Source organism: Euphorbia lathyris, chromosome 7 (genome assembly GCF_963576675.1).
Source record: "Euphorbia lathyris chromosome 7, ddEupLath1.1, whole genome shotgun sequence".
Classification (NCBI taxonomy): Eukaryota; Viridiplantae; Streptophyta; class Magnoliopsida; order Malpighiales; family Euphorbiaceae; genus Euphorbia; species Euphorbia lathyris.
Window position 1 is genome coordinate 75,113,130 of NC_088916.1, and position 13,295 is coordinate 75,126,424.

Sequence of the window (13,295 nt, forward strand, 5' to 3'; positions counted from 1 at the left end):
CCAATTAATGGTCACTCCGCGTCTTCCAATGGCCCCCCGAGTGTTGGATGTAATTTGGACTCCTCCTCTTATCGGCTGGACGAAATTAAACACTGATGGTTCGGTGACGAGTGAGGCTGCTGGTGCGGGTGGTTTATTTAGAAACTCAGCTGGTCTTCCATCTGGTGCCTTGGCGATTCCTTTAGCACCATGTTCGCCCTTTGATGCTGACCTACAGACTGTCATCTTCGGTATCAACTTAGCCATGACCAAAGGCATACGTTTCCTCTGGCTTGAGTTAGACTCAGCCTCTATCGTGCAAATGGTAGCTTCACGGTCTGATCGGGTTCCGTGGCGTTTGCGCCAAGATTGGATTAATTGTTTATCTCACATTCCGGAATTGCGGTTATTTGTTTCACATATCTTCCGAGAAGGCAATATGGCTACTGATGCTTTAGCTAATTTTGGACGGACGTCTGCTGATCCATCCATTTGGCAAAGCGCTCCTTCGTTTATATCATCATTTATCTCTTCCGATTATGCTGGTTTTCCACAGCATCGGTTCTGCTAGATTTTTTTATTTTTATTCTTTGATTTCTATCTCCATTCTTTACATTATTTGTATTACTTTACATTTTTTCCCTTATTAATAATATTTGGGGTCGTTATGTAGGGCTCTGGGGGTCCAACATTAGGACGCACCAGTATCCCTACTTAGCGGTCTCCCGCTTTTCAATTAAAAAAACAGTATGTTGGAAATATTTGATAAATATAATATGTCTATAATGGAAATGGCTCAGATATGGGTTAAATAGGTAATTAGGATTAAGGTTCAATTAATGGATATAAATAGATAATCAAACCTCATAACCTAACCTTAATGGAGAAAATGAGAGAGAGGGAGAGCTATGTAGCTTCCTTTATCTTCCTCCTCCTGCGCCCCCCTTTCCTTAGTCTCAACAACTGCTCTTGCTTCGTGGATCCATCGTGTCTTCTCCTGACCAACCTCACCATATTTGATTCGTGGCCGGTAATAGGAAGATCATGGTTTTTGTTCTTCTGCTACAATCAACTAAGAGGTTTCATAAGTATGAGAGAAAAAAAAAACATTTATGGACTGCTTTCAAGGACGGGCTCAGAGAGATGACTCCGACATAGTTATTTTCTCTAATGATCAATGGACCATTTATGGATTGTTAATTCAGATATAGCGGACCACATAACAATGGATCGAGATTCTTTCATCGAGTTTGGACTAATCCTAATCGGATCGGATCAAGAAGGATATATATATATATATATGGACAACAACTCAAGAGTTGATATGTCAAGGTTTAGAACTTGTGCATTAGTTCTAATGCCTCAAAGGAAAAATGTTTCAAAAACTATTTCGAAAGTCAATTAGAGCTTAATATCCATTGGAAACTTCTGTTATTGGTTATACCTAGTATTGTCACGTCTATGATTTCTCACAAATCTGAAGCATTGATATGTTTTAGAAAGTTTTTGAACATTGTTTGGAATCAATTAGGTAGAAAGATTAAAGCTTTGAAAATTGATCATGTCAAGTATATTTTTCAGATGAATTCAAAGTTTTATATGATGAAAATGAATTGAATATCAGTTATAAATTCCACGCAGTTCGCGATAAAATTATGTTGCCGAGAGGAGAAATGAAACGCTTCTCGATACGGTTAGGTCTACATTGGCTTAAACAAATTTAATAATTTTCTATTGATAAGATATTTTCTACTTACAACCACTTATGCTCTTAATCGAGTGTCCTCCAAGTTTGCCATTTCTACTACATTTGAGTTATAGATAGATACTAAGCTCAATTTAAATCAACTTAAATTGTGGGATTGCACAATTTTTTTTCTCTCATAATAGGTCAAACAAGTTCAGTGAAACTAATCCCGAGAGATAAAAGAATACCTTTATAAGATATTTAGACGTACCGAAAGGATATGTCCTAATGGAAAAACCAATGAAGAGTGACAAAATTCGAATCACGGAGACATTGCCTTATTAGAGAACAAGTTCTCCAACTTAGGTGAAATTGACCATGGTCTCACTTTGTTTAATGAATTATATTCAAACAGATCTCTCCATTCGAGTGGGAGAAATTCTGAAGAAAAAGAAAACGTATTAGTACCTTAAAACTAGGGATGCAAACGGGACGGGGCGAGGCGGGGAATGCATTTCCCATCCCCATCCCCGCGAGTTAGACGGGGATAAATTTGTCCCCCATCCCCGTCCCCATGGGGATCCCCATCCCAGTTTAAAAATATTTTTTCCCTATTCCACATTCCCGTCCCCGTGGGGAATCACCATTTATATTTTAAAAAATCAGTATATATTTCTTTTCTCTTCTCCTTTCAAATTCTAGGTTTTGTTTGAAAGATGGCAGAGATACTATGCCTTTAGTCTAGTTTAGTTTAGAAAAAATATTCATTTAGTCCGTGGCTAATATTTTATATATCTCATTTAATTTTTATTTAAAAATAAGTCTAATTTAATATAAGTTAAATGTTATAAATTATAATATTTAAAGTATAATTTTAATTATAGTGGGGAATAATTGGGGATCCGCCGGAGATTCCCCATTGGGGATTAACGAGGCGGGATCTGGATGTCATTCCCCATCCCCGCACCATTCCCATCACGGGGGATAAAATTATACCTATCCCCGTCCCATGGGGATTCTTATCGTTGATTCCTCATCCTCGTCGGGACGGGCCACCAATAGAGACGGGGAATCCCCGCCCCACTTGCATCCCTACTTAAAATATTCCGAATGATCTAAATTTTACCTTAAATGGGAGTATGATTCCTAACTCTAGTGAGAGTATGGAACATGGCTCAAGTGGGAGCATATCGAACTATGACGAATATATCCAATACTTTTATCAAGATTCGGAGCCACGTCGCACTAGAAGGCAAAAAGTCGAACGACGATGACTTAATATCAAAGGCATGACTCCTTTAGTTACTCAAGAAAATGCGGAGCCCGAAAATCTCCAAGAGACTCTGTCATGTCCTAGAAAAGACAAGTGAGTTAAGGCAATGGAAGAAGAAATCAAACCATGTTTGGCAGTTGGTTGATTTACAAGAAAGACACAAAACCATTAGGAGTAAATGAGTTCTCAAAATTGAGCGAAATGATGATGGTAGTATCTAAAGAAACAAAGCTCGTATGATTGCTAAGGGTTATACACAACAGGAAGGGATACTCTTTGAGGAGAGCTTCTCACCTGTTGTGAGGTTGATCTCAGTGAGACTAATTCTAGCTATCGTGATAAGTTTGGACCTAGAACTATATCAAATAGATGTAAAGATTATTCTTCATCCAATTCATACACCCAAACTCTCAATGCAAGGGAGATAATACCTTCTTTGTGGAAGATGAGATTTTTTTTACACAACATACATTCCATGTTAAGGATTGGTTGATAAAGTTGCATAAAATTATGATTTGTAGATGTATGTAGTAAGGATACAATAGTATTTTGCATTTGTTTTTTCATACTCTGTAACTCTCTTTTACAATCATATTTTACTTCTTATACTTTCTATCATAAGGAACTATAGACTACAGATCATAAAAACAAAAGATAAGAGAATATTTTCTTCAATCGTTTTTTACCTTTTCAAACACATCAATAGAGATAAATGAAAAGCTTTAACTGTGATTAAACCCTGATCGTAATTATCTCAGCGAATTTACTCGCGATTTGAAAAAAAAAACATAGTACTACTATCCATTGTCGCACACCACTTTAAATTCGAAACACATATGATACAGAATTCACCTATCGTATTTTTGAGTTTTATACGTAAACGGAGTTATCGGGATTTGAAGTTTCAATTACTACTCCATGTAATATAAGAGTTGCATTACCCAATACTAGTATTTGAGTAGGGATTAGAATTAAATGCAAAGGAGAGAGATCCAAGGAAATGGCCCCCCAAATATCGAAGTAAAATAGACCAGTCCCATGCTTGAAGACTAAATAGACAATCAAAGGTCCCAAAAGCAAAAACCATAACAAACATATACTTACTAGACTTCCTCTTCAACACCCAACACACCTTTGGACATATCTCTTTCTCTCTGTCAAGACTTTGACCTCTTTCTCTCTCTTCTTAAACTACTACACTTTAAATTAATATAAATGCAAAATGCAAAAAACCATCTCAGGTTCTAGCTATATGTTATTAATTAAAATTCCGGATAAAATATAAATTTAGTTATATAGTTATTGGATGAAAACAGATTTAGTCTCCACGTATAAATTAATATAATCTTAAACTTAATGTTTATCAGACAGTATACTTTCAAGCCTCATTAATGGGAGATGAGTTTTTTTATTATTATCCGAAGATGTGCAAATTTAAATTTTATTGGACGGTAAAAACGTTGGAGCATGGGAGTAGATGAGGGTGTGCAAGGAGCGCTTCCGCACAGGGCCTCAAAATTATAAGGGCCCCAAAATTTAAGATGTACTTAGTCACATATAGATATTAGCTTAAATTAAAAAAAAAAAACAATAACATAATGTAATAAGATTTATTTACATTTTTTCACTATATTGAGTGCGTATGTGATTTAGATATTGAACCATTCAAAATTTACAACCTTAATACAAAATTCTATTAATTATTAAGGGTTTAAGAAAAATTGACCACAGGAGCCTCAAAAAGTTAAAGATGATTGAAATTATACCTTACAGTAAACATTAGGGTCAGAACCGGCTTTAGGCATAGGCTGAGAGTACGACCGCCTAAAAGAAGCACAATTTTAGATATGTATATAAAATATAAATTTTTATTATAATATTACCTATATACTATAAAATGTGTCCAAATAACATGATATTTCAAACTAAAAAGGCTCAATTTTTTTTATTAAAATCTATTTCAATCATTTAAGTACATGTTTTTTCTTATTAAATGCGTTTATCTCTTATTTCGTCTAGATTCTATTAGATTCTATAAAATGTTAAGATGGACCCAATTAAATTTGGTTCTCCCTCTAAACCATAGTATTAAATTTTTATTAATGTTAAGATGGACCCAATTAAATTTGGTTCTCCCTCTAAACCATAGTATTAAATTTTTATTTTATCCTAAAAATTTGAAGGGTTTAGCATGTTAAATAGTCAATTAATTAAATAATGGCTTAAATTAATAAAGAAAAAACAATGTCTTACCAAAAAAAAATAAAGAAAAAACAATGAAACAGTTAATTAATCAAGTAATCATTTCATTAATTTTCTAACTTTTATTAATTTTAACTTTAACGTTTCATAGATTTTTACTGATTTAACTTGAATATTTAATTTATAAAGTTGAAAAAATATTACTCCTAGTAGTGAGAAATTTTACCCAAGTTATTTTACAGATGTATGGGTATGGGAACCTCAGAATGTCTGCCCGAGTCCCAATGGACAATGTAAAGTCTTCGTCTCTCACTCTTACACCCCAACCTATAATAATGACCAAATTGACCTCCCACTTTACCAAGAATACCAATCATCAGTCCCTTACAGTCAACACAGTCAAATAGGTGTATATAGTAATAATACTAATTTCAACATTAAAGAAAAGAATAGGGGGACTGAAAATGCAATTTTCCATTGAATAATGTAGTAGAAAGAAAATACCAAAATGTACAAAAATAACAATAAAAGAAGAGACAGTAGTAGTAAACAAAGTAAAAGAAAGCAAGAAGAAAACAGCAGCAAGCCAAGCCATCTTTATCACCACACTTTCTCTTCTTTTCATGCCTCCCTTTCTCTGCAAAAAGCATACCAAAGACCCCATTTTCTATACAACAAAAAGAGACCAAGACTGGTACAAGTTTTATACATACAACAGTTCGAAAAATAGACCCGTAACCCGATCAGATCACACTCGAACCGAGTAATCCGAGAGATCACATTGGGTACTTACTTACTCCATTAGAGTGATTCAAATATTACTCTTTTTTAACAAAAAGAGACCGGAAACCCGATCACACTCGAACCGAGTAATCGGATAAATTAACGAGAGAGATACTTAAATATTACTCTTTTTCACAAAAAGGAAGTCTCACAAAAAAATAATTCATCATTTTACTATGAAGCTGTACACTTTCTTATTCCAAGTCTTTTTTTTTTCTTCCTCTCTCTCTCTCCCCCTATTTTGAATCTTCTCTCTGGGAAACATTTTGTCTTTTCCCTATACCTATCTTTCAAATCTTCACAATTCTAGGGTTCAAATAATAATTAAAATAAAGATATTAAAAAAAGAAAAGGGCGTAGTTGGAATCGGAATCGGAATCCGGGTTTCCCTCCTCACCCTCACCCCCACCCCCAGAATGTACAAGAGCTTCTTCTCCTCCCCTTTTTATATGGCTGATCTTCAAAATTCAGCCAGGCACCAAAAAAACCGGCTGCTGCCGACACCATCTGTAGTAGCGTGATCGTGACATTTACTCAATCTACCACCGAGGGGAGCGGGTTCTGATTCAAGAAAAATCACTTTCTTGTGAAAAGATCAGTTCAGAACTTGTAATTTCATTCCCCCTTCTTGCTACTACTACCTGTCTTCTATGAATATTCTTCCAATGAAATCCCTGAATCTCTTGGAGTATAGTTTAGGGTCTACAGCTGAGATCGAGGTAGGGTCGGCTTGTAATGATTTGTATGCGTGCTCTAACTTCTTACTTATATCATAGTCTTGTAAGATATCAATGATACCAAAGTAAAGGACTACTTCGTATACTTCGCCACTTCTCGAAGGAGTCGAGTGACTTCTTCCACCTGGGGTGTATTGATCAAAATCGCTTCTTCGAGCCATTCGTTCAGCTCTTGCTGGCATGTTTGCTCCTAACCTTATCAGAGGTTTCCTGCAAGAGTAGACATTATAATTCAAATTCCGGCCGATATTTGGAGTAGAGGCAGCAATTTCTAACACAATAACATGATTTACAAACACAACCCGACTGGCACAAAACAATTGACACGATTATCCTATATGTAACATATATATGACATAACACGATAATGAGGAAATTGACACTCCTAGACAAGAGGGGTGCACGTATAAACTGAAATATGATTTGTGAGGGGAAAAAAAATCAATTAAGATGTTTGGCTCTAATGAAGCAAGAGACATAGGACCACATTCATGTATGAGCCCCACTAACAACTGTTGCTTACTGAACTTGTATCCCCACAAATATTGCAATTGAAAGCAAGCATCTTTGAATTAATCCATTGATAGTGATAAATTGACAAATTATTGCGCATCTTTATTGCCAAAACCAACACTGAACCACTTGTTATTGCAATTTTGTTAAGTGAACACATACAAGTCAACAACTAAACAAGCATTTGCCTCTTTTTTCTAGAAATACTTTCAGGCAAAACAGGATAGAACGAGAATAATACCGGCCAGCTAAAACTCTATCTCTGTCTTGTAGCTCTGCCTCCAGAAAGCGACAGCCACGCATGAACTTCTCATTTTGATAGGAGTCCAAGCTTCCTGCAAAAGGTAGCCAATTGATCAGTATGAATAATTTTATAAGAGAAGATTGGTAATGTATTAAGGACTATGGCACATTGGGTTACCTGATCGCAAAACAAATGGTGACAATCCCATTTTTTCATATGTATTATCATCACGGAAGTGAAGGCCGACCAAGAGACTGTAATCCATAATTTTCTCGGCTTCCAAAAATTCGCAATCTCGATTAATTTGCCTATGCATCGTAAAAAGAAGTCATGTTAGAAGGCAATGCAGGAGAAAACAAACATAGAAGTCACAAGAGAGATGCTGGCCAGCAACGAAGTTTGAATTCTTTATACTCACTTGATAAGCTCCTGGTACCAATTTCGTTGAAGGCGAAACACAAAATTGAGATCAAGGTCCTTGAGAGTTGTGGTTTCATCAATCTCACCCTCAGGCTTGTCGGTTGTGCGGCCATGGGAGGATCCTTTCAGATCAAATCTCCTATGTATTCGGTACTCTGAGCAGAATAAATTGCCCATCACAATGAAACGAGTCTGGTTTTCAAAAGCAACACTTAATCAGAACTACAAACGATTTACACATTAACTAAAACAATGCAACAAAACTTTTCACAACATACCTTCTGCCCGCCAATCGGTTTGACACAATGCACGCCGAAGAATTTGGTCACCAGTGAATTTTCATACCGGCACACGTGTTGATAATAACTCGAAAGCATCCTAATTAGCACCTGATCAATTTAAACAGATTTTAAGGCCCAATGAAAATATATGTTGAAGATACACAAGAAATTACCATTACCACCATTGAAAATATATTTGGTCCCTCCACAGGCTCGATGTTAAATGAAGTTAAATGAATTAAAGTCGACGGAGTAACCAACTAACCTTCACTTCTGATTTCTTCACTGTCTTGATCATAAATCTGTCATCCTGAGTAAGGTAAAAGAAGCTTCCGCTCTTCCCAGGAGAAGAAAGCTCTCTAAGGGCATCATTCCCGCAAATAGCTAGCATGTAATCAGCAGTATCTACTTGGAATAGCTCCCTCAAGTGTCTGGCACAGTCAAGAAAAACAAAGAAACAAAATATCAAGGTTATAGCCAAACAGAACAAGCTCGAAATCCATTCATATTATCTGAATCACTAAAGCTACAAAAACACAATCTAAAGTAAAAACATAATACCAAAAGAATGTGGATTAGGAAATACCTAAAGACCATTGGACAATAATCCTTCCAACGGAACTCCACTGACTGATGCGGAGGGGTGATCTTCGAACCCTCAGCTGGAAACCTAGTCCAGAACTTCTCCTTTGGATCAAAATCATTTGGTTTAAGGTCCCTGACAATCTGGGCATGTTTTCCAACAGAATACCTAATATACAACACCATTAAATGATTAGAAATAGCTCAAGAATGCTAGAAAACAAACACAAAACTAATTAACCAGAATCCACATCAGAAAAAGGCAATAATTAATCATAATTACCTGATTCCCAATTGTAGATTAAGCATCAATTCGTAATTCTTATGCCCTTTGGCTATAGTTTGCCCAGGCTTTTTAGCCTCTCCGCCACTAAAACAACACGGCCCTCTCCTAAATTGCATTACATTATCCCGATCCAAACCCTCCCTGTAAATCATAGAAGCCTCAACTGTATCGATAATATCGCAAGTAATATCACCAGCCTCACCATCACTCTCCCATATACATATCCTCGGAAAATTCAGGTTACTTCCTCTAGCTCCATCCACAGACGATCTCTTCCTCGTTGCTGCCGCCGCCGGCAAGACCAAATCTCTCTCGCTTCCTTTTAACAAATGTTCCTTACCATTCCCGGAATAGAAAGTTCCGTTCAATTTTTGAGCCATTATATCATCGTTACTGTTCCAAGTACCGACATAACAACTCCCATCTGGCCAGGTGAAAATCCCATTCCCCTTCGGTACTCCATTTTCCCATTGTCCATCATATCGATTCCCATTCGCCCAAATCATAACTCCTCTCCCTGAAATGACACCGTTTTTCCATTCACCATCGTACACATTCCCATTTCTCCACACATATCTCCCTTTCCCATCTTGCACATTCTTCTTCCATGACCCTTCATAAATATCCCCGTTCGCATACCTCTTCTGACCGTATCCATGTTTCCGATCGGCGCTCCAGGCACCACGATAAGTATCTCCCTCGGATCCGATGAATGTGCCAAACCCTTCCATCCTCCCGGATTTAAATTCGCCCTCAAAAGTAGCGCCGGAAGGCCAAGAGAACTTCCCTTTCCCCGATGCTTTCCCTCTCCGCCACTCTCCTTCATACATACACCCGTCAGTCCATAAATATTTCCCTAATCCGTGCGGCGCGTTGCCCGAGAACGACCCCATATAGAGATCGCCGTTAGGAATTACCTTCTCCACTGTGGCGGCAGATCCCCCGGCTCCAGCTGTTTCTAGCTCACCAATGGCAGCGATGTTCGCCGGAGTAACTCTCCGAGTAGCAGACTGAGATCGAGGTCGGTTAACAACTATCGGTTGCGCCGGAACTGAAATCACCAGTGGTACAGTTTTGGAGCTATCTTTCTCTGCCACAAGCACTAAAACCTTATCTACCTTATCTTCCTCCCCTGATTTCTTCTTCTTAGCATTCGAAACGACGTCGCTTCCTTCATCAACAACAACAACTCCTTCACGCATTTTTCAGCTCATAAAACAATTTCCTCTCCTCCACTGATTACAACTCCGTCACCTGATTTCTAACACCACATTCCCTGAGCTGACAACTTTCCGGCGCCGGAGTAACTGGACATTTCCCTCAATGTTTTCGTATTCACTTTCTCTCACTAAAAACTCCACTTTCTCTCTCTATTTTCCCCTTCTACTCTCTTTGTATTTGGGGAAATAGGTGGGAATCCTACAAACAGAAGCAGGTCACTGCAGAGAGAGAAATTTATCGAATTTATTATTAAATTATAATAATAATTTTTATATTATAAATTTAATTTAATTTAATTAAGAAAAGAAAAGCGAAAATAAATAAGAAGCCGGCTTTTGCTGCCTAGGGAAGAGAACGATGCTGATGATGCTAATTACATAACTGATCAGCTTTTCTAATATGACGAAACTGCCCTCTAGTTTTTATCGAAATTCCCTCGTTTGGGTCCAACTAATTATCTCTGGTTTCATCGTGACGTGACGGAATTGCCTATGGGTACCATTACGTAATTTTAGTGAATCGTTTTTCGCCCTTAGTGTTTCCGTTATTTACATCATGTGCCATTTTATTCTTTTTTTCGTTTTTTTATTTTTCTCTTTTTTTTCGTGGTCCACTGTAGCAATGGTAATTTCCTTTTTAAATAACGAATTAAAATTTGGTAAGTAATAATTTATAACCTTAGATAATATAATTAAAGGTCCAATATTAATGAATTAAATCAATTATAGATAAAATTATTATAGATTTTGTGGCTATTATATATCATTATTTTGTGTAAATTACAAGTACATTACGATGATGAATATAAAGTACAAATTAATTATAGAAAAAGCATGATAAATCAATTATAAATAAAATTATTATAGATTCTAATGTTTTAATATCAATTATAGATATTATAGATCAAATATAGATATTATCAATTATCATTATTAGGGTAAATTTCAATACAAAACCTTATGGTTACGGTTTTTATTAATTGTATGTCTATGGTTTTTATTATCAAAACAATGACCGATGTTTTTTTTATGAGGATTCGTTTTGTTAAAAAGAATGATTATTTTTGTTGATACTGATTGGGGTGTTTGTTTGCTCATTTTTATGCTCATTTTTGCCTTTTCACTTCGAAAGGAAAAGTTTTAGATGTTTGGTTAGTGACATCTTATTTGCCTTTTACATCTGAAAAGCAGTATTGGGTGTTTGGTTACTGATTTCCTGTTTGCCGTTTACACCCGAAAAGCAGCCTTTTACAAAAGCAGAGAATATCTGCTTTTTGGAAAAACAGATTTTTCAAACAGCAAACAGCAACCCGTAACAACAACAGCAAACCATAACAGCAAACAACAAACCGTAACAGCAAACAGTAGGTAAAACAAACGGGTCCAAAATAATTGTTGACGATCTTGAACTTGAAAAATTCTTAGAATTTATGATATTTTAAGTACTTTTAATTTTGAAGTCATGTATGTGTTATTTAGTGAGAAGAGTGAAAGTAAATATTTAGAAGGAGAAAACTCCAAAAATGATGATTTTTTAAAATAAAAAAAATTATGTTTTATAAGAAATGTGGTACTAAATAATTTTAATCCCCAAAATTTTCTATTTTAGGATCGTTAATAGTCATTTTTATAGTGCAACCAAAAATATCATCATTTTTAGCAAAGCGAAAACCTCCGTACCGGTTTGGAAAAAAAATCACAGACATGCAATTGAGAAAAAATGTAATCACATAGGCTTTTTTGGAATTTACCCTAGATAATGTTTTTCAATCAGAAATTTTAGTATTTTTATTGTATGTACGTTATATTAGCACTTATCAGTAACAAATCAAATGCATATTTTCAAGTAAAAAATATACAATTATCTCGTATTTTATATATATTGACAAAAAAATAAAAATAAAATAGTTTATACATTTTTAAAATATCACATATATTTCTAAAAATAAAAAAATAACGTAAAATATTTTCTATTTAAACTATATGTAACGTGTGTAGAACCCGAGAATAAAAATATTTATATTTTTTAATGATATATAAAATTAATTTAATTTATTAATATTATATGTTTGATTATATTTCAAGTCGTAGTATACGCGGAAAGCTTTAGGATGCTTTGAAGCTCCACCCTAGGATTCTAATAAACTTAGATCTAACGATAAATGATTAAATACTACATAGTCCGATGCGGAAAGCATAAAGTTTTAATTGATAGAGATTTTATTTAAATCATGTGTAACAAATATGAAATCAAAAAATCAGACAAACTATAAAAAAAAAAAAATTATACTACTACTTATTTATAAAGTTGTACCTTTTTCTTTTGTCAAATTTAAATATAAATGAAATGGAAATACGTGTTTTAGGACATAAATGTATAAGGTTATGTTTGGTAACAACGTTTGAAAAAATCCTTATTTTGTAGTGGAAGAATCCAAATAATTTTGTGGCAGTTTTATAATATTCCCCAACTTGAGTTTTGGGACCTTACAATTTTTTCAACAAAAATCGGACTTTTTTAATGACGAAATGCACTAAAATATCCCACTTTACCCACATCACATAATTTAGAAAATCACAAGTCAATATTATTTAACTTACTGAATTTTGACGGATTTAACATTTTTTTTAAATTAAATATTTAGATTTTCACAATTTTAAAATTAAAAGTTTAATATACATATACCGAGTCACTAGGGATGTAAATGAGACGGAGATTTCCGTCCCCATCGGATACCCGGACCGACGGGATCGGAATCTCCGATAAGGACCCCCATAGAATGGAGATGGGGATAATCTTGTCTCCCGTGATGGGAATGGGGAAAGGGATCGTCGCTCCACGGAGATCTCCGTCCCCGTCCCGTTAATCCCTTATGTGGATCCCGATTATTCTCCGTGATAATTGATTTTTTTTGAATGATTTAAGTAAATTTTAATTAGATAATTGGTTGATTTAGCTACTATTTCTTAAACGCTTTTGTTTTTACTTATTTTTTTTATAGCATCAACGGTGATTTCCTGTGGAGAATGAAAAATTGGGATAACATTTTTTTGAACATCTGTAAATGGGGAATGAGGATCCCCATAG

General features: G+C 35.3%; 1 protein-coding gene across 1 annotated transcript; it reads right to left on the bottom strand.

The window, feature by feature from the left end:
- Positions 1-6,070: 6,070 nt before the first annotated feature.
- On the bottom strand, positions 6,071-10,471 carry LOC136235240 (phosphatidylinositol 4-phosphate 5-kinase 1-like). Its single transcript, XM_066024829.1, has 8 exons — positions 8,985-10,471; positions 8,706-8,870; positions 8,385-8,550; positions 8,117-8,227; positions 7,837-8,030; positions 7,596-7,726; positions 7,416-7,509; positions 6,071-6,871 (listed from the first exon to the last, which is right to left on the bottom strand). Exons 1-8 carry the CDS (start codon positions 10,187-10,189, stop codon positions 6,562-6,564), a joined length of 2,376 nt encoding a protein of 791 aa, XP_065880901.1. The 5' UTR covers positions 10,190-10,471; the 3' UTR covers positions 6,071-6,561.
- Positions 10,472-13,295: the final 2,824 nt, after the last annotated feature.

Bases quoted from the DNA above. Each gene is read 5' to 3' on its own strand.
- LOC136235240 (XM_066024829.1), bottom strand. From the start codon at position 10,189: ATGCGTGAAGGAGTTGTTGTTGTTGATGAAGGAAGCGACGTCGTTTCG. The intron at 8,871-8,984 runs GTAATTATGATT...GTTGTATATTAG, and splicing joins AATCTACAATTGGGAATCAG to GTATTCTGTTGGAAAACATG. The intron at 7,727-7,836 runs GTGAGTATAAAG...TACGATGCATAG, and splicing joins TGGTACCAGGAGCTTATCAA to GCAAATTAATCGAGATTGCG.